The 27,793-nt window shown below is 49.9% G+C and overlaps 1 protein-coding gene across 1 annotated transcript; it reads left to right on the top strand.

Annotated features, from left to right (window-relative positions):
• ATOH8 (atonal bHLH transcription factor 8) lies at positions 1-24,362 on the top strand. The gene is made up of 3 exons (XM_040065098.1): positions 1-420; positions 14,451-14,642; positions 22,711-24,362. The coding sequence occupies exons 1-3, from the start codon at positions 1-3 to the stop codon at positions 22,714-22,716; spliced, it is 618 nt and encodes a 205-aa protein (XP_039921032.1). The 3' UTR covers positions 22,717-24,362.
• Positions 24,363-27,793: the final 3,431 nt, after the last annotated feature.

Here is a 27,793-nt window from a genome sequence, read left to right as displayed (position 1 = left end):
ATGCGGAGCGCGCCGCTGGCCGAGGGCGAGCCCTGGCCGCGCCTCTGCCCCGCCGAGCTCGGGGGGCTGCGGCGGCTGCGGCGCAAGCACGGCGGCTGCAAAAGTTTCCGCGTGGAGCTCAAAGTGCTGAGCGGGCGGCGGACCGCGCTCCGCGGCCCCCCCGCGCCGCCCCCCGCCGCCGCCGCCCCGCCGCCCGCCTGGGAGCCGCGCAGCGCCGCGCTCGGCCCCGCCGCCGCCGGCGCCTTCCCCGCCGCCCCGCCGCCGCCGCCCGCCGCTTCCCCGCGCCCGCGGCCCGGAGAGGCGTCCGGCGTCTCGCCGGAGATCAAAGCGCTGCAGCAGACGCGGCGGCTGCTGGCCAACGCCCGGGAGAGGACCCGCGTCCACACCATCAGCGCCGCCTTCGAGGCGCTGCGCAAGCAGGTACCTGCCGCCGCCCGGGCACCGCCGGCCGCTCCGCCCGCGGGCGGGGGGCACCGAGCGGCGCCGCGCCGGCCCGTGCCGCGCTCTGCTCCGCGGGGCCGCGCAGGGACGGGGGAGCGCCCGCGCCGCCCCGAGCCCGGGGCCGGGGGAGGTGAAGGGCAGGAGCTAAGTGGCCGCCTGACAGGAGGGGAAGTCGGTTCAAAATGCCTGGAAGTACCAACCCTAGAGCTGCGCTAACGCTCTAGATAAATAAATAAATAAGGGCTTTTAATTTGCTTGCAGTTAGAAAGTTTTGGAGTTTTTTGGGTTTGTGTTTTTTCTTTTTTTTCCCACCGGAGAGAGGGTTGTGTAGAGGGCGAAAAGTAAACCCGAGGAATTCCTCCGGGTGAGAACAGTGTAGAGAGGCGCTTGGTCAAGCTGGGATCTGGGGTGATGCTCCTGTACGTGTACTTGCCAGCTGTCCCTATCCCAAAGGGATCACCGGGAATTTGGGCAGCGCTGTACTCCTCTTGACTTTAGTGCAGGGTGCCTGATCTGTCAGGGTCCTTGGGGTTCTTACAGCAGCCTCTGAAACTTTCTCTATGCCCTGTGTACAAAGGATAGCCAAGCAGAGCTGTGGTCCTCTTCCTGTTAGATTCCCATGATTTTTACTGTAAGAGTGTGTTTGAAGCATCTGGTGCTGAGCTTTCTTGCTGAATGGACTTGAAAGTCCTCATAGTCACCTATAAAGGATAATAGAGGTGTTCACACTGTCAGGGTGGCACTTTTGAAAGGTGAATGAAAGGGTTTGATCAAAATCCTTGCATCACCTCCCCAGGACGAGGAGAGATACAGAGAAGCCACAAGGCTCTTGTGTCTCTGCACAAGGATAAATCAGTGCCCTGGCCCCTGCACGCAGTCCTCTCTGCATTTGGCACCATGTACAGTGCAGTGATAGACAAAGATGTGCTGTCACACTGTGCAAGCCCAGCTGTGCTGGCTTTTCTGCCTTTCTCTTAAATGCTGATGGGATTATTCCAGGTGTGCAAGAAGGAGGAGATGCACAGGGCTCAGAGGGTTCTGATCTGCAGATGAGTCTGACTGTGAGAGGTGCCAAGCATCACCTCTTCCAGGATGGTCCCTCCAGCCTGGTGGGAGCAGCATGCTCTGCTGCAGAGCTCACACATGCAGGCTTTTCCCTACCATCTTTTGGACAGTACTAATCCGAGCCATTCCACAAGTGTGCTCACTTTCGAACTCAATCCTCTCTCCCGCTTTGAGGAAGTGTGCTTGTTCTGTCTTCATCATGCTGCCTGCAGCCCTTCTCAATGACTGCTGTGTCCTGCGTAGCTGCACCCCAAGAGTTAATCCTTTCCCATCATCTGCTTCTGCAGACAGATTTCAGAGGCTGAGACCAGGGCTGTATGTCAGGAGAGAATCGCTGGTGAGCAACTAAACGGGAACATTTTTGATGACTGTGCAGTGGTGGGATCTGCCTGCTCCTGTTATAATCCCAGTAACCCAGTGTGTGCTGGGTGCTGTCCCCCTGTGCTGAGAGGCCGCCCCTTGTAGAGATGTAAACTCCAGACTTGATATATTTTGTTTCTGTGAGCTGCTTCCATATTTCAGTTGTTTGGCGACTGTGTGTAACACGCCTGGAAGTGTCAGTCTAATTCTCCATGGACAGACATCTACACCACCAAAACCGCAAGGGGAAGTAGCACTGATTTCCCAAATCACTGGCAATCTTGTTCTAGGCTGAGCCTCAAGCAGAAGTCAGGCAGGCAACAAATTAAAGCTGCACTCTTTTGGGAAATGGGCAACTCTTGAAAAGCCTCAGATTCCTGGCCTTGGCCCTGTCTCTATAAATCACTTCAGCCGTGGACTCAGCTGGGAGCCCAAAGAGCCTGGAGAACAAGTCGCTGTCCTCTCTTCCCATGAAAGCCGGTCTCCAGGGTCAGCACAGGAACATACCGGCAGAGCTGTGTTCACTCGGCAGAGAGAAAGGAATCATTCTCCGGGAAATGTTTGCCGCGAGGTTTTCCTAGCAGTTTGCTGAGGGGTGGGCTGGCTGTCCCGACCATCATTGGATGACATTTGTATTCATTTCTTGTTGGGCTGCCAGCGGCGTGCCTGGTGCCGTACGTGACATCAGGTGACAGCCAGCTTCATTGCACGCAGGCACGGCGCCGCCGTGTCACTCACGTCACTCGCAGCGCCAACACGGGAGGGGGTTCTGGGGTGCACCTCACATCAGGAGACAGCGGGTTGCTTTCTGTCACACCTTGGCCGGCGGGTGGGAAGCAGGGCTATGGAGATGCCCTGGTGGAGGTGCATGCAGTAGGGAGGCTTTGCTTGCCTCAGGTCAGCACCATCTTCCCACGCGCCAGGGCGTACAAAGGGCCTTCAGCCCCTTACGAGAGGCAACCCCTGTGTGCTGTCTGCTGCAGGCTTCCCTTTTCTTCTTGTTCCTGGGTTAGTCCTCCGTCCCCTCCTTGTCATCACATATCAGGCTCTTAAGCAGCTGGGAGGCTTTTCCTGAGGCGCTGAAACTGATACGTCCCCGCAGACAGGCGGGCGAGGAGCAAGGGATTGTGCCGCGCCTGCAGGAGCAGGGGATTGTGCCGACCCTGGCCCCACGCTGCTTTGGGTGAGGGTCAGGTGCTGGATGTGGAGCCTTGCTCAGCCGCTGGTACCCAACACCCACGCAGGTGTCATCCCTGTCCCTTCCCTGCTGGGATGTGTGAGGCTGGGGAGCCTCACTGTCCCACGTGAGATAAAACCCCGTTGCTTGCAGGATCAGACCCACCACGGCCACTCTGTAGGGAGCCCATCCATGCTTGCTGAGGAGGAGGAGGAGGAAAGGGAAGTCATGCCTCTCTGCAGGGCGCTCTCCGTGTCTCAGCAGCCCACCCGAGGGCGAGCGACTGGCACGCAGCACACCGGACAGATGGGCTGACGGCGGCGTCCCCGCGCTCCACAGCTGTGTACATATGGCACACATGTTTTGGCTTGTGTCGACTGACTCTCCAGATGGCAGGAAGGGGTGCGGGTTCTTTTTTTTTTTTTTTCTCCCAGTTCTTGGTGGAGGAAGAGACAAACGCAGTTGTTTCACACAAGGGGAGGCTAACCCTGCCATGTCCCTGAGGACTGAGCTGTCCCCAGCTTGCCTCGGTGCCAGGGCCCCCTCAGAAGTGGGAGGTAGACAGGCAGCTGCCAGCTCTGGGAAGCTGCCTGCTGTTGGGAGAGTTGGGTCATTGCCATTGTGTTCACCCCTTGGTGTCACAGCCACCAGCAATGAGGATTTCTCTCCCTCTCTCTACTGAGCCTTTGCCTTTGCCATACGGCCATAGCACTGAAGTGGGACTGAAGAGCAGATGCTCCTGAGAAACAGCTACTTCCCCCTGGTCTTGGTGCTTGTGCTCTTCAGCTAATTAAGACTGGGAGGGATTTCTCCCCCTTAGTCTCCCAAGAATCATTTGTCCAAGTGATCCTTCCACTGACAGCAGACTCCTGAGGCAAACAGTGTAGTTCTCCTTGGAAAACACTGACCTGCTCTGAAACACTTTGAGGTGGTGAGATACTTCTGCTGTACTTGGCTGTCCCTCTGCTGCTGCCTTTCTTGTGTCCCTCCTGAGGGCTGCTCGTGTCCCTGTGACTGGGCAGCTCCATTCTGGAGCACTGGTCTCCTGCCCTCAAATGCCCTGGCAGGTGATGGTCAGTGAGTTCTTGCACTGCCCCAGCTGCTGCAGGACCCTCTGCACGTGATGTGGTTGTCACTTCCATCCTTTTCATCTTCCTCTCCCTGCCATGGTGGGTGGTCAGGGAACCCAAACATCTCTGACAGCACTGAGTTCTCAAGGACCTGACGTCATTTTCTCCTCCATGTGAAGACTCCTGCCAGTCCTTGTGCTGGTGGATGGTCAAATTCATGAATCAGTGCAACCATCTGGAGGAGACAAGATGTGACAACAACATTGCCTGTCTTCAAAGCAGCTCTTCTCCATGTGACACAGGTCTGGGTCTTTTTTTTTTTTTTTTTTTGGGTCTGCAAATTCCTATTGGCAGCAAGATGTTCATACTCCAGCAAAACCCTGTGAAACTGAACCATCACAACATTTATTTACAGTATGGCCTTAGCCACCAGGTTTTCTGCTGGAGGCCTTTGCCAGCAGGTGATATTGCTCTTCACCTTGAGGCTGTGTGGACAGCCAAGCAAACCAGCTCCCCCCAGGATGCTGCACTCCCAGGAGCTGGGATCGAGCTCCTCAGTGGTGCTGACAGACCCTAAGGTGGCAGCAGACTCTCCCTCGATGGATGGAGACAACCACCGCAGCCTTCCTGGTGTGGAGCCTGCCTGTGCTTGCACATCTGGTTTCTCTCTGGGGCACTGCTGTCCAGCTCCTCCTGAGGAAAGTGATGCATTGAGCCACAGTGAGCTGGAGTCTGTGCCGGGAGCAAATGTGTCCACAGACATTTATCTTCCCCTGAAGTGTATTGGCGTTTTTCTAAATCTTTTCACCGCTGCGTTGCCAGGACGTTCTCTGCCTCAGCAGCTGACAGCCTTGCTCTCTGCACTCATGTGGGTTCTGGAGATACTTTAGGGTTTTATAGGGCTTTTTAGCTTCTGGAATGGAGGATTTCCTCCCCACACGCGCTAGCATCCTTTCACTTTTTGCTGCCAGCGTGCACGTGGCTGCTGTGGCTTGTTAAATCAGTGCAGAAAAGACCCTGCTCGCTCCCGTCGGGAGCATGGTGGGATATCAGGAGCAGAAGCCTCAGGGCTGCAGGAGGAGGTTTTGTGGCTGTGGGGACAAACTGTCTGCAGGGGTTTGAAGGGACAAACCAGGCAGTAAATGGAGGCAGGAGCTGTGGCTTGAGCAGCGCTCTCGCCACAAGCCGGCGGAGGCTGCGGCTGTTGCGCGGATGCGTCACTCCGTGCTCGCCCTCTTTGTGTCATCCCAAGGGTGGCTGTGGTTTGTCACCTCCGCAGGCGGGACCCTGCATGTGACCGGTGCCGCTGACGTGTCCTTTCTGTGTGGTGGGGAGGCTGAGAGCTATCCTTGGTCACCTGCTGACATCCCCCAGCCCTACTCCCAGTGATTCATCCCTCTGGGATCCCACCAGCAGGAAACCCTGAGATGCCTTAAAACCCAGCTCCTGAAGGCAAACCACCCGTTGAGCTCCCTGGGGGTGAAGGCTGGGAGGGAAGGTTTGGCTGTTGGAGAGATGCAGCTGGACTTGAGGAGAGCAGGAGCATCCTCCAGACACGGTGTGCAGTGCCACCGCTGGTGCTGTCACTGGACAGCCCAGTGTCAACCAGAGCATCTCCATGGCTGCTGCCAGTCCCAAGTGACGCTGATGGATATTAAGAGCCCAGAGTGGGACAGCCCTGTGGTTTAACAGCTAAAGAAGATGACAAAATACTGGCCTGAAGCAACACAGGAGGAAAGAAAATAAGGGAGAAACCAGACAAAAGGACAAAAATCCTGAAAACGATGACTGTGTGTCACTTTGCTCCCTTGGCTGCTGTCTTGCTGATTTTATCCTTTGCTACAAATCCTGCTCCTGTCAGGAGGTATTTGCTCTGCCTGCTGCAGCCACCCTGAGTTAACCTCTGTGTTTTCTTATGGCTCCCACTGAAATTGGAGAAAAGAGTCTGCTTTTCTCCATCAAGCTTTGAATCCAGCCTCTGCTCCCCGCCTTAATCCACTGTCAAATTCCTTTCTGGGCTGCAGCGGGGAGGTGGGACACTTTTCAGTACCTTGCAGCAGAGCTCCCCAGGCTCTTTGTTCCCAGCCTCCATCTCCTTTGGTCTATGCCACGTGTATTCCCCAGGTGATATATCCCATCCTGGTCCTGGTTTGCACTGTCCCTTGTGCCAGGCAGGGATGCAAGCAGAGCCACGTGTGTGCTGTGGGAGGTTGTGCTCCTTTGCAGCTGCCACGGGCTCATCTCAGCTCCTGGGGTTCAGCAGTGATAGCAAGGGAGGGGAAAACCCCATGGTGTCCAGCAGGGGCTGGTGACTGAAGAGTCACCAAGGCCAAGCTGGGGTAATGCCATTATCTCCAGTGGAGCTTGCTCTCCTATTTACCAGGGGTTTTGGGTCCATTGGACCTCAGAGATGCAGATGGCCACTGCTGAACTACCACCCAAGAAAGTGTTTCCCCACCATAGTCCTGGAAGGTAGCCCCTTTCAGAGGAGATTTTATGTGCCCAGTAGCCCTGGGATTTCTCCTCTGATAATCCCAGTAATTGTCTAGTCATTATTTTGGGAAGTGGTTCAAAGAGCCAGCAAGAAGGTAAGAGCTTTGCTGCAGCCCAGCAATGTGATATTTTTGAGGCACAATACTGAGGAGATGTGTTGTATGCCCTGAGGATGTGCAGGAGGCTTTGGGGGTGCAAAACATCTGCGGGAAGTGCAGGAGGACTGTCCAAAATGGAGCGTGGCCAGGCCTGGGGCAGCAGTAACCAGGCTGCCATTTGGAAGAGACTCCCGGGGTGAACTCACCCAGCACCACACCTAGGTTTTGTTTGGAGGAAGCCGATTCATTCACTCCAAGGAGTGAACTCATGTTTTTGTAATGTGAGCGATGGGGGAGCCAGGAGAAGGGAGGGAAGCAGGAGCTGGGTTGTTTGACAGTGTGGACCCACCCAAGAGGCGAAGGCAGCTCGGTCAGGACTGGGGCTCCTGCCTGAGCGGTGCTGCTGTTGTTCTTGTTGGCATTTTTCTGCTGGGTTTGGGCCTGGGCTGGGCACTTTGCTCTCAGTGGTGAGGCAGGGGTGAGGCTTTCTTTCAGACTGCTGGGATTGCATTGCTAGCACAGGGCTGCTCCTTTTCTGCCACTGCATTCTGGTGGCAGAGGAACAAAAGCCTCTCAGACTCATGGCATGGAGTAGCTGCATCGTTGGCTGGAGTAGAGCTCTGTGGAACATCTGACACTGTGACACCACAGATGGTCAGGGGAGGTGATTCTTCCCCTCTGCTCAGCTCTGGTGAAGCCCCACCTGCAGTGCTGCATCCAACTCTGGGATCCTGAGCACAGGAGAGATGTGGATCTGTCGGAGCAAGCACAGAGGAGGCCACCAAGTTGATCGAGCAAATGGCTGAGAAAGTTGGGATTGTTCAGCCTGGAGGAGAAAAGGTTCTGGGAGATTTTTTCAGCCCCCTGACCCCTTCCCCTTAAAGGAGGACTATAAGGAAAATATACACGCTGATGTCATAGGACAAGGCGTAATGGCTTTAAACGGGAAGAGGGTCAATTTAAGCTAGATATAAGGAAGAAAGTTTTTTCAATGAGGCTTGTAAAACACTGGCACGTGTTGCCCAGAGAGGTGATACAGATCCCATCCCTAGAAACATTCAAGGTCAGGCTAGACTGGTCTCTGAGCAACCTGATCTAGTTAAAGATGTCCCTGCACACTGCAGGGGGTTGGACAGATGACATTTAAAGGTCCTTTTCAAACTAAAACTATTCTGTGATTCTATGGGGCCCTTTTCCAGAAGCGGTCCCCTGAGAGCCATACCATACATGGACACAGCAAGATCTGTCCTTTCTGGGTGCTCTCCCACAGCTCCAGGTCAATGTAGAGATCACCAGTGGCCCAGAGGACCTGATTGCTGCAGTGCTGCAGGCAGCAGCAGGAGGGATATTTGGGAATCAAGTCTGAAGGGATCTGGCAGGACTGTGAAAGGATATCCCAGGAATAATTGCAGGCTTTTCCATCATACAGCTGTATAGGTCATCGTTGTCCCCCCTTCAATATTAGAAGGACTCAGGGCCTGCAGCTGTGGAGAGCAAGGTAGGGGAGCCAGGTCACCTTGCTGGTGAACCTGAACACCCCAGCCAAGTGACCTCAAATGAGTCCTGCTAGAAGCAAAAGGACCCGTATGTGTTCACTTTACCCTCAGAACTGGGGGGAAAGAGAAAAAGGCTGGCTCCAAACCCTTCCCAAAAGCACTCTACAATGTAACACATCTTGAAAACAGGCAATGATCTTCTGGGCAAGGCCTTCAGCTTGGTCTTACTCATACAATCACGGAATGGTTTGGGTTGGAAAGGACCTTAAAGATCATCTAGTTCTAACCCCACTGCCGTGGGCATGGGCACCTTCCCCTAGCCCGGGTTACTCAAAGTCACATCCAGCTTGGCCCTGGGATGAGGCATCCACACGTCCACAGTAGCTCTTCGGACGCCAGCCTGGAGATAATTTGAGATCATGAAAGAGGGGCTTCTCCTGGTCTCGGGGCGACGCTGTCAATCCTGCTGCCCCACCCTGCCACTGTTCCCCCAAGGTGTCTTAGCCCCAGGAAGTGTCTGACTCACCCTGGGTTAGAAAGGGATGTACAAAAGCCAGAAGTATTAAGTACTGGACATTTATATGAACCTCTGGAAATATTTTTGGCAGGAAGAGCAGCACAAACAATGAGACAGCGCCGCTGGGCTGCGTGCTGGGATGCAGGGGAGAGGCAGCCAAATGTGTTCCTGGGGGAGGGGGATGAGGAGAGGGGCCCTGATGTGTTTTAACTCTCAGCATGAAAATAAACCAGATGAATTAGCAGACAGGTAGATTCAGCAGCTTAGTATGGCATGTTGAGGAGCTAGCTGTCAGGAGGGCTTGGCTTATGCTGTATCACAAACAGTGCCTTAGAGCTGTCCCATCTTCCCTGCTGTGCCCAGGGGGCCCAATTCTGCCCTGTGTGACCTTCATGTGGAGGGGATCTGTGCATGTCTGTGCTGCTGAATCACATTTTGAGTGCAGTAACAGAGACATCTGGACCCCCAGCACTCAACACCCTTCTTTATCCCAGCATTTTCATGCAGTGTAAAAGCAGACTTGGTGTTACAGATGTTATCTGTACAGATCCAGAAGGTGTTTGTGGAAATAGTATCTTATTGATAAGGACAGAGCTACCCAGACAGAAGCTCAATGATTTGAACTGGCTTAATGCTCCTGAAGTGCATGGGGCGCTCCTGGTTGTTCCCTGTGGACCCGTCACGGTGAGCATACCCTGTACCCTCGTATGGCAGGGTGATTGTTGTACCCCTTCACCCATCTCTAGCTGTTCCCCAGCCTCATGCTGCAGCCTCCTGTCCTGTGCCATGTCAGAACCAGGTCCCAGCCCGCGCTTGGTGGGTGACAGTGATGCTCTGGGGAGCTGCAGTGGATCCCTGCCCTCCTCGAGAGGGCTGGCTGCGGGTCAGGAGCACGGCAGGCTTCCCACGGACTTCAAAGGGAGCATCTCTGGTTTTCCAAGGGCGCTGCCTCTGAATCTTAGACGTCAAGGACAGAAAAGACCTGTTAGGTCACATCCCGTTCTATTTTCCTGCCAAAGAAGAGCTCTTCTGCACAGGAATATGTCCCAGGAGCGTTCGTCTTGCCTTGCTTCAACTCCTGCCAGCCTGGGGATCGCTGATAAGACCCATGAGACTCTGCAGAGCCCTTTGCAGACACAACTAACAAACATCCTCTGACTGGAGCTCTGGTTCCTGTGGTCCCAGCTCACTCTGTGCTGATTTCCCAAAGCCAAGGATGGTGCCGGTGTCCTTGCCTCTCTAGCAGACAGCTGCATTCCTCAGGACTGGTGTGAAATTTCAGTTGCAGTTCCTTCCTAATTCCTTTTAATCATTGCAAATATTGCAGGCAGGATGGTGAGCTGTGCTGCTGCTCGGCAGAGACTGGTGAGGTCAGATAAGGGAAATATTTTCATTAACTGTACAGGAACTCGAGCCTGGTTCCCCCTGGCTCTGGACAGACCTGCTCAGCTCACAGCTGCCCCATTAAAACACTGAAGTCTGTTCAGTTCAGGCATGAGGAGCAGAAGGGGAGGGTTTGGTCCTTGCCAGGAGCATGACAGATACCTGCTCCTGCCAGAGATCTGTGTGGAGACTCTGTGGGAGCTGGGAGGGTTACACCTGCAGGGCTACACCAGCCTCAGGCTTTTTTTCCCACCTGTAAAACACTGTCTTTGTTTTAAGCTGGATTTTGAAGATTTCTTTGGCATCCAGGTGTGTCACTGACACCCTTTACTGCAGATTTGTACAAATCTGACCCCTCTTTCCTGTAAAAGAAGAAATAATACCAAAGTTACACACAGACACACTTGGGGACGTTTTGACTCTGGATCTGAGCTAAGTGGCTCATTCCTCTCTTAATTTCCCATGTTTAATTCAAAAGGAAACATTAAAATGGCAGGAGCTGAGCCAAGGCAGGGAGGGTTCCTATGAAATAGTTTTTCTAACACTGTTACCATGGCAAAAAAACCTCTTATCTCTTAATGCTGGTGCCCCGCACCCATCACAGGAGTTTCTGAACACCTCAAGGGGAACCTCTTCCCATGGGCATTCAGGGCAGCTCCAGTTTGGACTCTGCTGCAGTAGTGTGGGAAAAGTGCTGTGTAATCCCAGTTGAGGGTTTTGTCGGCTGTGTTAGCGCCGAGATCTTCCTTGCCTTTTGTAGCAAACATGTCCTACAATACAGTTTGGGTTTTGTTTTGTTTCTTTTTCTTTCCTTAAAAAAAAAAAAAAAAAATCCCAAAACACAAAAGAAAGAGCAAAACAGATGAGGAAAAGAGACATTAGCCTGCCTTCTGGTGTTGTAACTGGACAGCGTCTGTGCATCAGCCTCAAGGATTTCATGGTCTATTTTCCTTCCACTTGATTTAACTTCCTTCTTGCTCTAATTCTGAAATTACTCCCACATTTCACCGAATCCTTCCATTTTAGTTTCCATCTTGCTTTGTTCTTTCCTGATGCCGTTTGATCTGGGGTCTCTGCTGTTTTTGTTGCGTCGGCGTCGAAAGAGACTTGGGTGTTTCTGCTGCCTGAAGCTCTTGCTTTCAAAATAACTCAGCTCATTGCATCTGGGGACCAGGTACTGAGGGCAAGGGCATTGCTGGGTGCATAATGCTGGCAAAAAAAGTGAAGGCAGGGATTTAGAGAGAGGTTTTGTCAGACAAAAAGGGGCTCTTAAACAGATTTTCTGCGTTGTCCCTGCTCATTGCAGGGGGGAATTTAGACTAGGTGACCTTTGAAGATCCTTCCCAACCCAAGCTATTCTGTGATTCCTTGTATTTTCAGGGGTATCGGTAGTAGATGATGTGTATATAAAAAAGGCAAATTGAAGTTCTTATGGCTGGTTTCTGGAGAGGCACCTCAGCCATATCACACCTCCAATCCGGTGTTCAGTTTTGGGTCCCTCTCTACAAGAAGGACATTGAGGGGCTGCAGCATGTCCAGAGAAGGGCAGCGGAGCTGGGGAAGTGCCTGGAACACAGGTCTGATGAGGAGCAGCTGGGGGGGGCTCAGCCTGAGAAAAGGAGGCTCGGAGGGACCTTGTAGCTCTGCACAGCTCCGTGACAGGAGGGTGCAGCCAGGGGGGATTTGGTCTCTTCTCGCAGGTGATAAATGATAGGACAAGAGAAAATGGCCTCTGGTTGTGCCAGGGGAGGCTTAGATTGGATATTAGAAAAATATCTTCACAAAGGGTCGAGAAACATTGGAACAGGTTACCCAGGGAGATGGTGGAGTCACCATCTCTGGAAGTGTTCAGAAAATGTGTAGGTGTGGTGCTCGGGGACAGTTTAGTCTTGGCCTTGGCAGTGCTGGGTCAATGGTTGGAGTCCATGTCCTTAGAGGTGTTTTCCAGCCTAAAGGATTCTTTGTATTGTACCAGACATGGCCCATAGGGTCAACAGTACTAAAATCCTTGTGCTCATGGGTAAGGGTGATCCAAGCAGTTTGCATTTCCATAAGCACTACAGCAGAGGTCCTCTGTAGGAGAGAAGAAACCAAACACCTTGGATGGGAGCATGGATTAGTGATCAGTGTACAGGCAGGGAATGGTGGGCAGGGAAAAAGGGCCAGTTCCTGCAGGGAACAACCTCCTAAGTGGACAAACCAGGATCTGACTCTGAGCTTAGCTCTGCTTTAAACAGAGAATGTCAGGTCCTACCACCTGAAATTGTGACTGTGCCAGCTGTGCTGAAGTTCTTGACTCTGAGTGATTAGGTAAACATATGGCAGATGAAATAAGAACCACACAGATAAAGTGAAGTGATGCATATGGAAAAAAAACATGGCAGAGTCCGCATATGAAGTGATTGACCCTGAGCTGACCATTATTTCAGAGAAGGAAGACCTTGGGGTTTCTCTTGGGGTTCAAGGAAAGTCTCAAGTCAGTGTCTGGCAGCAGTCACAAATCAAATCAGGAGTTAGGAAGAAAGGAATATTGAACAAAACAGAGAACACAAACATCTGTTAAATGTATGCACCCACAACATGAAGACTCTGTTGTTCTGATCATCTCAGCTCCAAAGGGACTAGGAAGGGTTCAGGAAAGAGCAGCAAGGGTCATCAAAGATATGGGATGGTTTCCATAGAACTGTCTGCTAAGGAGGATTTATCTTTTTCTTTTGGAAAGAAGCTGAAGAGATGATGGTGAACTAGAAACATATGTCACACAGGAGGTGAATAAATATCTGTTGTCCTTGCTTCTATTACAGAACTGTAGTACCTCAAGGGAAGACAATAGGAGTCATGTTCAAAACAAGCAAAAAAAGAAAAAAAAATATATAGGCTGGAGAGAATGCTTTGCAAAAAGATTTTGTGGCTGCTCAAAATCAACAGGGGTTCAGCTTACCAGACCAAATTCATGGACAGAAAAGATCTATCATGGGTTGCTAAATGTGGGGATAGCACATCTAGCTGAAGTGATGGAGGTGATGGTAGTTGGAGCCTGGCAGAACACTTGGGGAAATGTAACATATGCCTGAGCTAGTGTGCTCCTCCTTTGGCATCTGTGTGTGGCTGCTGCGGGGTTTGTGGAGAGGCTGAACCCATTTTACCTTCGGTGAAGTCAGGGAGAGCCTTCCAGAGCTGATCCCATCTTTGTGTCCCTCTGGAGGAGAGAGAAGCTGAGGCCTGAGCATGGCAAGAGGAAATAAAAATCTCCAGCCCTAAGCTGAGTGTGACACCCTAGAGGGGTGTGGAGGATGGAGACTGCTACAGAGGCAGGTGGTTGAGAAACATGGAGGCGTTCCAGTGATGGATTACTCTGAAAACCTTGGCAGGTGGTCAGACAACCTGAGGGGCTCGGATGGATTTCAGATGAATGCACAGCTTCAGTTTCCCATAGGCAATAGACTCCTGTGCATTAAAGGCTGGGTGACCTTTTGCAAACTAGAAAATGGGGTGCCCAAGCCTATCAAACTCAGGAGACCTCTCTTTAGGCTGGACATATTAAAGTTGTATGCCTGAAATGGAGTGTAGATGTAGTGTTTTGCTGGATCATGATTGTAAAGCAGCCCACCCTTCTGCAGCAGGAGCCATGTACTGCTCAGTCATTGAGACACATTCAGTTTAGTTTGAATTGTTCAAAAGTTTCACATTACAGTAGAAATCTTTAGGGGGGAAGAACTAAATTGCATGAGATACACCCAGCTCCCTGAAAAAGGCTCTGTTTTGGTCTCTTTTGTGGGGTGAGGTACCATGATGGAGTGTTTAAGCAGGTAGAAATTACTGCCTCCTCAAGGTCTTGCTACTCAACAATATGATATTTTTGCATGGGCTGAAAGTCACAACTGATGTTGTTTGAGCTCAAAAACACCAGGTTGGGATATAGTTGCTAATACCTTCTTATTGCCTTATTCTGCAAGACCTGGGATGCCATGGGAGCTATTTGTGGGGAGTAAGTTACTCAAGACAAGTTACTGGGAGGCATGGGGATGCAGGTTTCTAAGAAACAGGGCCTCCAAGACATGAACTGAGCAGCAGGGAGATGTCCTGGGCTGTATCCTGCCATCACATTTTAAGCAGAACTGCCCTGCTGAAATCAAGAGGCTCTGTGCTGCTTTCATCCCCATGGAGATCAGCAGGGGAGTTCTTCTTAAAAACCTGTTGGGACCATATGGTATTCTATCACTAGGGTTTCTATTTATGTTAAAACTGCTAAGAAAATATCTCACAGTTGTTTTGTCATGCTTCAAGCAAGATATTTTGTTTATATGGCCTAATTTTTAATTATTTCTTTTTCCCTGTTACCCTTTCTAGGTTCCCTGCTATTCTTATGGTCAAAAGTTGTCCAAACTGGCCATCTTGAGAATAGCCTGTAACTATATCCTTTCCCTGGCCAGACTAGCAGACCTGGATTACAGCGCTGACCACAGTAACATGAGCTTCTCTGAATGCGTGGAGCAGTGCACTAGGACCTTACAAGCAGAAGGAAGATCTAAAAAAAGGAAGGTATGTTACAGCCTCTCCCCCAACTCACCCCCTAAATAATGGTGAAAGTTACAAAAGAGAGGGGGGGAAAAAAAGCGAGAGGAAGAAAAAAAAAATCCAAAGTGCTTTCCTTCCTTTCTGAACCTTGTGAAATTTGCCTGGTTTTTTTTATCCCTTGCCTTTCTCTCGCTCTCTTCTTCTCCTCCATCCATCTGATCTTGTAATAACCACATTCCTCCCTAATCAAAAGCTTTTCTCTCCTCCCCATCCTCCGCGCCAGGCTCTTCCCCTCGTTAGTCTCCCATCGTGTGTTTCAACACGAGCGTGATCCTATTAAGAGTCATCTTGGGACTGTTACTCGTTAAACCAAACCAACCTTGAGTCGCCTTTCCTTCGGTGCCTGTAAGACACTGTCGCCCGCTTGTGTTTTCTGTTTTGTTTAATCTAACACTTATCTCCGAGAAAAATCACCCGGCAACAAAAAAAAGGTAGCGAATGGAGACGTTGTATGTATAAACACATTAGTAAGATGTATGACCTGAAGGACATGTGGGTATCTTGAGGAAACAACGTTAAATCTAATTATGCCTTGCATTCCTTTAGGTTACTTAACACTGAACCAATTAGGTGAAATCATCGTCAAGCGGCGGGAGGAGGAAGCAGAGCGTTCTGCCAGTTTTCCTCTCAGAGAGTGACATGGGTGAATTAAAGGAGTGATTGATGTCTTTGTTCAGGCTTTTATGACAAAAAGAGTTTTGTAAACTTGAATTGAACTTCCCCCTGCTCCCTGAGCTTGCTTGTCAGGCGGGATAATAAATCAGCAGGATTTTAATGGATGAATGGGCAGCTAAGCTGGGGAGCAGGCTCCTTCCCCGGTGTTGTTAAGATCCGCCTCTGATTCGGGCAGGTTTCCTCACTTTTCCTCCTCTTTAGCCCAACAAATCATCCTGCAGCAATTCAGTTTATAAATAAACACAATAGCACACTCCCTGTTGCTTCCTCTGGCTGTCACGGGCTGTATTTATGCCCGGGGAGCAGCAGTGCCAGGCGGAGACGCGGCATCGCTTGCCCACTGCTGACAGCACTGCCTGGGACTGGGAGGTGTGGGGGAGCTCCTGGGCACAGCCCAAAACTGGGGGTTCACCCTGGGGTCTGTGGTGCCACAGGCAGTAGTGTCCCAGGGCACTGAAGTGGTGCTACCAACCCTGGGGCAAGGTGAGAGTTGGTTCTTGGGTCTCCTCTCCAAGTTAAAATGGGGGAGAAGAAAAGCATCATTTTGGGGGCTTCAGCAGGTTGTTGGTTGGGGCTTGGGACCCCTCTCCAGGTCAGGAAGGGGTTGAGCATCCTTTGTGAATCTTTAGCAGATTGCTAGTTAGGTCTTGGGTCCCCTCCCCAAGTCAAAATGGAGGGAAGGAAGAGAATGAGCATCCTTCATGGGCCTTCAGCACATTTCTGGGCTGCTCTTCAGACTTTGGGTGCCCAGTGGGCTGAGACCCATTGTCTTGGATATGTAAAGCAATGCAGGCTTAAAGACAGAAAACAAGGAGCCAGATTTTAAATGGCTCCAAATCCCAGGGTGTTCACATCTGAGGCTTAGGGCTGGGCCCATCCTTAATTAAAAAAACAAATTAAGAATTAAAAGCCTTCCATTTACGGTGTTTTCTCTCTAAAGAGCGGATGTGTGGGGAAAAGCCCCGAGCCCATCGAGAGTGCCTGAACAATGGAGCTCTACCAGGGCACCTCCCATCTCCCAGGCACCACCAACCCACAGAAACAGCATCACCAGCAGAAAATCTGCCTTTTCTCCATGTTCCTGAAGGAACAACAACACCCTAATCCACCCTAACCCTTCTCCAAAAGCCCTCTCAGAAAAGAAAGCCAGGCTTGGTACCCGAGGCTGCATCTTAATCCCTGCTCTGCCTTGCTTTTCTTGCTGGAAATTATAGTTCTGCTGCAAGTTTAGGGCAGCCCCAGAGCACACAGATTCCCTTATGGATGACAAGTACAGTTTTATTTCCAGCAGTATTTGCTCAGGTGATGGCAAGAGCACGTCCAGCTGCTGACGAAGCCAAAACCAGCAGGTACCATTAAGTAACTCCGGTAATTCCCAGTAGATGGGAGTGGGGACGCAAAGCCTGGCTTGGGAGGACTCATCTTGCTTGTCTCCCTTTCTCCTTGAGCCAAGCAAATCCTGAGCACAAGGGAGGAAAAGGCTGTTGTCAGAGGGAATTTACACATCCGGGATGGCTGTGCAGAGGCGATCCAGGCTCTGGATGTCAGGTGGTGTGAAGGGATGTCTCTCCTGGGGGGTCTCACACGGGCCGCTGGATGGGGATACAATGGCTTGGCCCAAAATCGCCGCGCCCTCATTAATGTTGAAGTCGGCACGTTTTTGTGAGCTCAGTGTGTTTTTAATCAGGTCTCTGAAACCACTACTCACTGAGCAGTTCCTCTGAATTATCGACTTTGGGGTGGTTGTCATTTTGTTATTGTTTTTGGGGATTTTTTTTTGAGTTTCCTTTTATATTCTCTCTTAAAAAAAATCGCAGCCATCCTGAGCACAGACCTCTGCTCCTTGAGCTCCACGCTAGGTCCACAACACCCTTATCTCCTGTCATCTCCATTTTATTGTGTGTCTGCCTCTCTCACTCGCTCAGCTCTCTGGTTGCGATGTGCTGTGGCACCGTGAGCTTTTCACACAAAAAAGTAGCTGGTTGGAGTTTGTTTTGGCAGGCAGGGACTCCAGATGTTGCATTTGCTGGATTGTGCTTTGCCTTTTGCTTTGTTTTTGGGGGCGAATTATCCTGTGTCCCTAGCGTTACGTTGTTGTTCAGATTTTGCTGTTGAAATAGGAAATTTACTGAGTGGTTTTAAACACAACCCCCCCCTTTTCTATTCCCATTTTGTTAATAAGAAAAGTTGGCTTTAGTCTTTCAAAGTCAACTCAGGAAAAAAAAAAAATTCCCCTTCTCTGTCCTAACTACAGTTATAAGGTGATTTTAGTTCTTGCAATTGAGATTTGACCAAGGGTGTTTGGTGATGGGAGATCTCATTTATAAGCAACAAAGGAGGCTTCAGATGCCTTTTCTTTAAAAAGAAGGAAAAAAAATCTGGCTGTGGGGGGGTGGTGGCAGTGAATTCTGATGATAGTTTTCATTCTTTCAAGCTGCCTCTTGCTTGGTTATACAAATGATCTGGACTAAGCCTTGTCCGTAACCATGCACCCAAGAGTTGCACCACGTGGGAGATCTGGGTTGCGACACCCTCAGCAGAGCCCCAAGTCCTGCTGGGGCCACACTGATGTCCTGGAAAAAGGCGGGGAACAGCCTTCAGCTCCGGCCTGGAGCATTCTCAGCAGCACGGAGAAGGCAACAGCAAAAAAAAAAAAAAAAAAAAAAAAAAAAAAAAAAAAGGGAAATCCAAGTTTTCCTTACCCCAAGATACCCTGTTTCTTCATGGCCCATGATCCTCAGTGGCCAGGGGGCATCTGAAAGCCTCACAGGGATTCTGTAGTGTTTTGGGGTCCAGCTTCCTGATCCCACAGTCTCTTTTTTTCCAGCTTTCCCCCCCCCCAGGGTTGATGCTGGTGCCCTGCAGCAAAGCAGCTCAGGGTCAGGATAAGGTTGTAGGGTGCGTGGCTGGGGGCTCTCCCTGGAGACTGACATTTGTCGGGGTGCAGAGCTGTGTATCACAGCCCCCCCATCCCCACAGGATCTGCCCCCAAAGCCGTGGGGCAGAACTGAACTTCCCGAGCAATCAGCACGACCGCAGCCGCTCAGTCTACGCAGAGCAGGATCCGACCGCGGGCAAACACCCCGCAGAGCAACGCCCAGCACCCCAAACCCCAAACCCCCAGGGCAGGGTTCCTTTCCCTTCCCCTCGTCGCTTTTGACGAGCCCCCGTGCTCGGCAGCAGCATCGCCGCGGCCACGGGAGCTCAGCCGGAGCAGGGAGGGATGGGTGAGGGATTTTTTTTTTCTCTCTCTCTCTCTCTCTGCTTCATCCTCCCCCCGTCCCGGCTCTTCTGGCAGTCGCAGACTCCAGATGTTCGGAGCGCGAGCTGGGAAGTCCTGCTGGCGCCACTTGGGGCAGAGGGCAGGGGAAAGGCACGCGAGCTGGAACCCGGAGTACTCAGTCACTGCAGGACTTGGCGCATTCCCCAGCTCGCTGCTGGCACATTCCCCAGCTCTCTCCTGGCCATCTGTTCCAAAAAAACACTTTCAGAACCTCATCATCACTCAGGATACAACACTGCGAGCAGCTGTTAGCGAGGGCAGAAGGAAAAAGAAAAAAAAAAAAAAAAAGAAAAAGAAACACACACACATTAGGGGGGGGAAAAAAAAAAAAACCAAAACCATGCGAAAGGTCTCTTTGTGAGAGAGGAAACTGGGTTATGAATAACAGGCGAGCAGTTGGAGCTCAATAAAAGTTTTCGGCTGGAATTTAGTTTCTTGTTTTTGTGCCTGTGTGTGTGGATGAGCACAGACGCGAGGAATTAAAAATTAAAAATACGCTGGATATATATCTTTTCCCAGATAATTAAATGATGTAGAAGCATATATGGAATGAAAAGCTTCTCTGTTTGTTGCAGCCTGCTGCACTAAAAAGGCTGACATTATGAATGTAATTATTGCATTATATAAAACAGCTATTGTGGTGTTGCGCCATGTCTTGATGCCCCCTCGTTGCTACTTTGCTAAAAGCAGAGCTCCTGCTGTAGGTGACACTTATTCCCACTCAAAAAAAATGGAAGGAGGGCATTCTGCAGGCATATTTACTTGCAGGAGTGAACAAGTTAAGGATTTATATTATAAAAGAGAAATGGTAGTGGCAGACTTGATTTGTACAGCGCTGAAACCATTTGCTTGGAGCATATTTTTTTGATAACACTGTATCATGACTCGTGATTTATTTAGACAAAGCCCCGAGATAAAGCCACAGCTCCCACCCCCTGGTTTGTGCAGATGATCCTGGCTGCAGGGTCTTGCTGTTATTGATCATCTGATATTGATTATCAGAACCATTCAGAGCCAGCACAGTAAAACCTTGATGATCTGCGTGGCATTTCTTCCTCGTGGCTTCCCATCCTGTGTGGGACGGAGAGGGGGTCTCATAATGAGATTCAACCTCCATTTCCCTGCAGTTTGACTTAGCAGAGGTTCCTCTTTAAAAATAGCTTCACTTCCCTGCTAGGACTTGCCGGGAGGAGCGGGCAGCCAGCCAGTCTGATCCCCACGGCCGCCAGCTCCGCGGGCTCCAGGGAGGAGCTGGACCACAGGAGAGCAGCGACCTGCTCTGAGCCGCCTGTCCATCTGTCCATCTGCCACGGGACAGCATCCCTGGGGGAACAGAGGGGACCTGGGTCTGCCCAGCCATGAGTTACCCTGGCTGCATGCTGGCTGAAAGGTTACCCCCCCAGGGACCCACCTGAAAACAAGGCAGTGAGAGGGTAGAGAGATTCATTTGCTTATCACTTGTGTCTTGTAAGTCACTGCAGCCCAAAACGAGGATTGCAGGTGTGGGACACTGGTGCTAAGGCTCATGACAAGCTCATGAGCAAGATCACCCAACTCTGGGCAGGGAGGAAGCAGCAGCTACCCCAAGGGCATCCCCAAGGGTACTGCACACACTGCATTGGCCCACTGGGGCACTGAGCATCAGTATCCCAAAGAGCAGCGCCCAAAGCTTTTCCTTACAAAAGGACGTGATGTGGGACTCCCCTGTTGCATCACAGCAGCCCCAAAGCCCCTTTGCTTTAAGGGGTGTTGGAGCAGTGACATCACAACACAAAAAGACGGACCAGGGATTTGCTTCCACGGTGGGAGCAGAATCCCAGTGTGGGGTCCATCCCCTTTGTAGCAAGGGTTTTGCCAAAAATAGGGTAAGAGCCACCCCACAGATATTGGGTAACTGCAGCAAAAGGAAAATGTGAGTAGAAGAGACAGGAGAAGCCCTGGAACAAAGGCTGACTCAATTCCAGAAGTGCTCTGATTTATAGAGATTGAAATGCTCTGGGATGCTGCAAACTCACCAAGGTCATTGGGCCAGTTGTCAAATTCAAGAGCCATGGGAGTTCTGATGTTATTAGTTTAAAGCAGACCCAGGCTCATAAATCTGTCTTCGGAGCTCCTGGCTGGAGTGAAAAAGGGTGGAGGGGGAATAAGAGACCCTGTTCCCACGAAGCATAACCCATGGCCAAGCGTTGGGCAGTGCCTGGGGACCAACCAAGGGGTGCCAGTGGGGTGTGCTGAGCATCTCCATCGTGTTGCAGATCTCTCCATTCCCCTTTCCATTTCCTTTGTCTGGAAGGTACAGCACAAATGCCCTTACCTGCTCTTGCCTGGTTCGTGCATATTCCCTCTTGTCCCCCCATGGCTGATCTTCCCCAGTTGCAGAGACTTCAGAGCAGAGACCTGACCCTGAGACTCCTCTTCCTAAAGCCATCCTCCTTCCTCAAACCCACAAATGCTTTTGATCTCTCTGCTGTCTCTTAATATTAATGAGAGTGGTCATTGCTTCCCTTCTTTTACATTTTCTTTCCATAGGTAAATGTGGGATAAATTAAACAACTGACTTTTCTATTACAGGTTATTAATACATATTACATATTGTTGAAGGTTCCCAGCAGAAATGCTGGCAATACACAAGGCTGTTTGTCTTTCTCCCACCTAAACCTCATTTATTCAAAATCCCAAATGAGGCCTTGAATTAGGGCAGTAGTTTCTACATCTTTTCTGAGCAGCACTAGGTAGGATTATCCAGAGACAACTCCAGGATTCTGGGGTCCAGCAGATGCCAGCATTTATTGCAGGGAGGATGATCTGGGTGCTTCTAGTGAAATATTCTTATCAAGAGAAACCTTGATGGTACTGGGGAAGCCGTGAGCTTCCCCAGGTGTGCACTTGACAGGAGAGGGTGAAAAGGTGGATTTTAGGTTCCCCTGTCCCTTAACCTGTCATGGACGATCAGCTGTAATCATTGATCTCACAGCAGCTGCCCTAATGATAGTCATAAATCAAATAAATACCAGTAGGTTACTGGTATTTTATACCCTGATGTTATAATATCCAGTGATGGAAAAGGAGAGGCAGTACAGAAACAAAACCGACTGGGGAAGAAAGTTTTTCAGGCCAGGCTTTAAGGAGTTTGACCTTGCTAAGACTGACAGAAAGACGGCTGACCTGTCCAGGGAACTGGTGACTGTGTCCAAAGGACTTTAAGAAGCCCTGCTGCACCCTGAAAGGTTCTTAAATCCACTGGCAAAAAGCAAGAAACACTGGTAGCACTAGCTAAATGTGATCTCATTTCCAACTTTCTAAATCCTAAGTTATTTAAAGGAGGATTTGGAGCCCATGTGATGAAGGCAGTTTGGACAATGGAGATGTGATCTCATTAAATCCTCAGGCCCTGAGGATTTTGCTCTGTTTTGAACTATGCTAATGATTGTTTGTGGGATATTTGTGGGGCTTATTTTAATGCTGAAGGAGGGGTTAGATGAGATTTTCCTTGTCTAAAGCTGCCATGGTTTGGAGTTGACCATTTTCCTATGGACTTGGCCATAATATTCTGTAGCCCAGTGTAATTTCCCAAGTAATTTGCCACAGCTGTGGCAGGGGATGCACAGGCACATGGGACGAGTTGCAGTCCCACAGACTGAGCAGCCATGCCTGCAGAAAACTCAATATAACAACTAAAATATGGAAGGAAAGCCCATCTCCTGCATAAACCCATTTAGTTGCAACTCCTTTGCTTTTTGAGATCAGCTCCTGAACTGAAAATAGCAGATATTTGCCGTCACTTCTAATTATTATTATTTTGCGGCATGAGTTGGACCCAACACCAAATTACTGCGTTGTTTTTCTTCCCCAAGCCTTCCTCTTCCTGCCTGCCACTCCCTCTCCTCTGTGCAGGCTCTGGCCTCCATTGTGGCACCTACAGATGGTTCTACTGTGAGCCCAACTCTTAAAAATTGCAGATCCATGGCCAGCAGTCTCCAAGGATGCTCCCGCGTGCGTCAGCGACAGTCCATGCAAGGAGCCGCCGGGACGCCATGTGTTCACTGTTCTCATGGTGCATCTTTCTCTTTCCAGGAGTAATAACCAGGAAGGGAGGATTCAGAAGAGCTTCCAGCCAGAGTTACATCTGGTCTTGGCAAAGGTTGCACGATCCAGATGAAGACTGAAAGCAGCTTTTTTGCAGAAACCCCTATTGGAGATGACGATTGGCCAAGGAACTTTCTTAATCTCTGGAACAGAAAGGAAAAAAGGAAAAGGAAAAGAACAAAAGGACAGGGATGCTTCTTATTGTTGTTAAGCCAGCCACCTTTTAGTACGTGCAATTTATTTAGCACTTTTCCCTTTGCTTAACTGGGAAATGTTACCCTCTCAGCTCATGTGTACAGTAATTTTTTGTTGTTGTTGTTGTTGTTGCTGTTGTGCCAAAGATTTGATGGAGCTTCTACACTGTGTCTTATTTTTGCCTTAATGTTAAATCTTTGAGCCAAAGAAAAGTCAGAGGTGCCATTCAGATCGTGGCAAGCAGGCCAGCCAGCTGTTGGTGACAAAGCCCAATTTCTGTACCCTTCCGTGAGTTACCTTTTATTTTTTCAGCCTGCACTTCCCTGCCTGCAGCCCTGGAGCCAGCATTTGGTGTGGGCAAGAGCTGGGACAACACCAAACTATGCTTTGGCGTTCAGGTTTATTTCTTCCTTTGAGCTACTCTGTAGTTCTGCCTTTTGGGTAATTTCCTGATGTTCCTGCCTGTGCGACACATCCACAGGGTAGAAATACTGACATGAAGTGAGGGCTGAAACAGGAGCTATGAATTTATTTTTTTAATAAAGAAATAAAATTAAACAAGCAAAAACAAAGTGCCATGTAAAGCAAAGAGAGAGGAAAAAAAAAAAAAAAATTGTAAGAAAGTTCAGCCAGGCAGAAAAGTGCAGCAAAATAATTCAGCTGGTGTTTCAGGTTTGTGAAGTCATTTTTTCCATGGGGTTTTTCAAGTGGTCAGAAACCCGTGTAATGCAAAAGCATTTGAATCCTATACTGTACCTTTCACTTCAAATTGAAGTAAAAAAAAAAGAAAAGAGATGGAGAAACATTTGCTTGGAGTAAGCAGACTTTATAGCTAATGCAGTTCGTATGCAGGACATCTGCTAATGATGGAGGGACAGAGCTCTGTGTTCAAGTAAAAAAAATAAGAGTTTCCAAACCAAGAAGATTACCATGTTTTGTTAATCTCAAGGGGAAACATTATTTGTGGGGCCAGATTCACATCCTGGCTACTTCAGTGTGAATCGGGTCCCCGTGTGTCTGACTTACTCCAGTGTGGGTCTGGCCAGGCATCGCCAGGCACTGGGCCGACCGAGGGGATGGGGCACCAAGGGTCACTGGGCAAGGGAGGGAATAGTCTCTGTTTTACTGACATGAATATACAAAACTTGAACTCCTCAGTGCCTGCCTGTTTCTTTCCCGAGCTGAGCAATTGGCTGGTGAGCCCCGAGCTGGGGAGCTGCTGTGCAAAACCTGAGCTCGCCGGCGCAGGGTCTGAGTCTGGGGTGCCAGGCTGCTCAGTGCCAGGTCCCCTGGCTCCCAGTGAGCTCGAGATGTCTTCTACCATGTTTATTGGGCACATGGGACAGCTGTGTCCAAACCCCCTCCTAGGAGCTCATTATATTGCTCCCCCATCCACTCTCACCGCTGGTCATTATTAGCAGCCCAATAAAATACATTTTTTAGGTTGTCATTTGTATTTCTTTATTAAAGCACACTTTTTAACAATGTCTTTTATTATATACATTAAAGCCAGCTTTTTAGCTTGTAGTGGGGAGAGGGGCTGAGCTCACTGACCGCGGGAAATGCTCCAGGGCTGTTTGCACTCATGTCAAAAGATTTGGTTTAAAGTGCATTTGCTTCCAAGAACCAGCAAGCAACTGGACCTCGTGTGTGTGGCCTAGCCAGAGAAAACAGTGAGAAAAAGGGAAATGGAAGGCAGGAGAAAAGGAGAAACAAAGCAACCTCACAAGATGACCTAAAGGGAGAACAGCAGGTTTTGCGATGGCCATGCTGCAATTCTCCCATCTGGGTTTTGAGCAAGAGCAACAGGACAATCCCAAGTTATCCTGGTACACACAGGAAACCCTGTGGGCAGAGTGAAGCATTCAGCGAGCATTTTTAATTTGAGAAATGCTATCGTATTTTAGTTATGAGTTCTGCAATATCTCCATTTGAGTTAATAATTATCAGTAAAGCAAGGTCTGCAGGGAGAGTCAGCGATACAATACTGCTGATAGGCTTTATTTACCTTTTTTTTTCCCTTTCAATGCCTGTTATAGATAAGGAATTTGCTGCAAATACATAAGTCACAGGCTGGACAGCATCATCAGGTTGTAATTGGGGCTTGAGGTCACACAGTATTCTTCGTCCCCCCGATTAGGGAAATATTAACCCTTGGGGTTGTGTTGCTCATTTACAAATTCCCAAAATCACTTTCCTTAAGTATTCCCTGCTATTCCCACCCTCCAGTATAAGATGGCAGAGCGATAGTCCCTAAAACCTAAAAAATAAACCGGGTTGCCTGATTTAAGTGAGTGGGACTCTGAGGAGGCTGTGTGGGTGCTTTTGAATCACAGGGAGGTCAGGCGAGGCGAGAGGAGCAGCAATGCCACCCCTGCCACTGCCCCTGCATCTCAGGCCAGCTCCACCAACCAGCCCTGACAATAACAAGAAGGATAAATGTTTACTAAAGGGTGGCAAACATGTGAGTTTGAACACTGTCATGGAGGCTTTCATGGCCAGGCACGCAGTGGTGTCAGCTGAGGTACAGAGCTGACCTTGCCTCACTCCCCTCCCTGAGAGATCTCTCTCTGTGAAGATAAAAAGGGAATGATGTTTGTTATCATGCTGGAAAAGCAAAACAGCCCTGGTGCTGTCACCTCCCTGGGGTCAGCAGAGCCAAAGCCTTTGCTCCCAGTTGGCGCCGACTCCCAGCTCCACGTATTGGAATGGGAGGGCACGGGAGCCTTGGAAACACAGCCCCCACAAAGGATGACAGCTCTGCTCAGCTGGCCATGACCCACCGTGGGACCGAGGGGAGATGATGTCCACTATGTAAAGAGGAGATATTTGGCTTTTTCACGGATGCTGAATGCCATATTAGACCCAGATGTCATATTAAATCAGAAAACACACACCAAAACAGTAACATTGCCTGGCTGTAAAGCACTGAACCCGTTGCTCATACTGCATCCACTGCAAAGGTGCCAGTTGTGGTGGGTGAAGGGCATCAGCTCGTCCCCTTAATTCTGATCTAGCAATTGCTGAAGGAATTTAGTGGCCAAAGGATACCAAACCAAAAGATACCAAAGGATCATCTTATAAATGTGACAACACTGCCGGACTTGTTCCAAGCACTGCACAATCGAAAGCAGTTCAATTTGCAGCAGCAGTCACCATTTACCTGCTTGTTAAATAATGTCCTCGCAGCTGCCAAGTCCTTCTTTCACGAGGAGCTCTGTCCTGTAGACACCTCTAAATCCAAACTTTTTCAAGCCAGGTTTTGTATCAACACTTACATAACGCTTGAAGTCGCCGGGGGTTGAAAGGCAGTCTATGAAGGCTGTCTATGAAGCCTCAAGATGTGTGGAATAATCTGCCTCATAAAGCCAGATTCCTTTCTTTTGAGGGTTTACTGTTGCTCATGGTTGGTGGGGTCAGTAGAGATGCAGGGGACCTTTTCTTACCGTTTCTGTCTTTGAACACTGAGCTCAAAGGGGCTTTCAGTGCTGGTATGTAACCATTAGGGCCTGAAGGAACAGCATGAAGTTGTGTCAGGAGATGTTTCAGTTGGATATTAAGAAGGTGCTGGGCACTGGAACAGGCTCCCCAGCAAAGTGGCCACAGCACCAAGCCCAACAGAGTTCAAGGTGTGTTGGGATAATGCTCTAAGGCACACCATGTGATTTTTGGACTTTTCCTGTGTAGGGCCAGGCACCGGGCTTTGATGATCCCTGTGGGTCCTCCCCAGTTCAGGATATTCTATGATTATACAATTTCTAGACCAACACAACCACATTTGCACAACAACCCTTACCAGGCTCAGCTGAGCATCTCCTCCCTCTGCCCCACATCAATAGAAATACTCCCACTCAGGCTAACCCATCAGTCTATGCATAGCTGGGTAAAATCCCTTTGGCAGGCTGGTTCTGGCTGCCATGGTTCCCATTCATCATCTCTGCTCTAACTGGGGTATTTCCATACCAAAGCAGGGCGGCAAAACAGAAAATTTCTGCCCAAACCAAGTTGGCCAAGTGCAAACTAGGTCCTGTTAATAACTCCCAACCATGTGCCCCTGAGGATATGCCTCAGGGTAGACCCCCGCCTGTTTTTTTCTCCTCCTTTTTTCACTTTGAAGTGCTCTGGAGACCTGAACAAAATGGGAGTGGCTGACCCTTGTCCTTCTGCTGTGGAAAATGGGGGCTCAGCATTGTAAATCCAGGTTAGTGTTGGCAAAGGTGCTGGTGGGCTGCTGCAGACAGACCCCAGAAAGCAGGTTAACCTGTCAGCAAAGGAAACAAATTTCAGCCTAAACTACACAGCAGATATAAATATGTAGATGTTGAAACAAAAGTCACTGCCTTTTTTGATATAGTAGTACAGGAAAAAGAAATCTCCATTGTTTCTACCCTCCACCAAGCTGCCCTCGTGCCAAGGGCTGAGACGGTGCATCTTGGAGTGTCGGGACAGCAGTGCTTAATCAACCCATTAACCGATGTGCATCAACCCAAATCACTCATAAAGCCTCACAAACCCAGATGTATGAAGCCAAATCCCTCACAGAGCTGCATGCAAAGGTCAAGACTGGCCCTGAACCCCTTCTCTGTCCTTAATCCACACCCAGGGCTGTCTGACAGATGCCAGCACTAACACCTTCTCCCTACAAGCTGCATACCTTTGGCAGGGATCACCGGTCACCTTTTAGGGAGGTCTACCATGACTCAAAGCACTTTTATTACAAATCCTGGGCTGAACCCAGCTTTTCCAAGCTGGAGGGTGAGACACACCATGTGCACAGCTCACCTGGTGACCTGCTGCCTCAGCTCTCTTTGCTGTTGCATTTATAGGATTCTTTTCCTCCCTCCACAGCCCTGGAGTCTGGAAAACCATCTTCCCT

This window comes from Hirundo rustica, chromosome 5 (assembly GCF_015227805.2).
Source record: "Hirundo rustica isolate bHirRus1 chromosome 5, bHirRus1.pri.v3, whole genome shotgun sequence".
In the NCBI taxonomy this organism is placed as follows: domain Eukaryota; kingdom Metazoa; phylum Chordata; class Aves; order Passeriformes; family Hirundinidae; genus Hirundo; species Hirundo rustica.
The sequence above is the reverse complement of the archived record's forward strand: the minus strand, read 5'-3'. Positions and strand labels throughout refer to the sequence as shown.

Bases quoted from the DNA above. Each gene is read 5' to 3' on its own strand.
- ATOH8 (XM_040065098.1), top strand. From the start codon at position 1: ATGCGGAGCGCGCCGCTGGCCGAGGGCGAGCCCTGGCCGCGCCTCTGC. The intron at 421-14,450 runs GTACCTGCCGCC...TACCCTTTCTAG, and splicing joins TCGAGGCGCTGCGCAAGCAG to GTTCCCTGCTATTCTTATGG.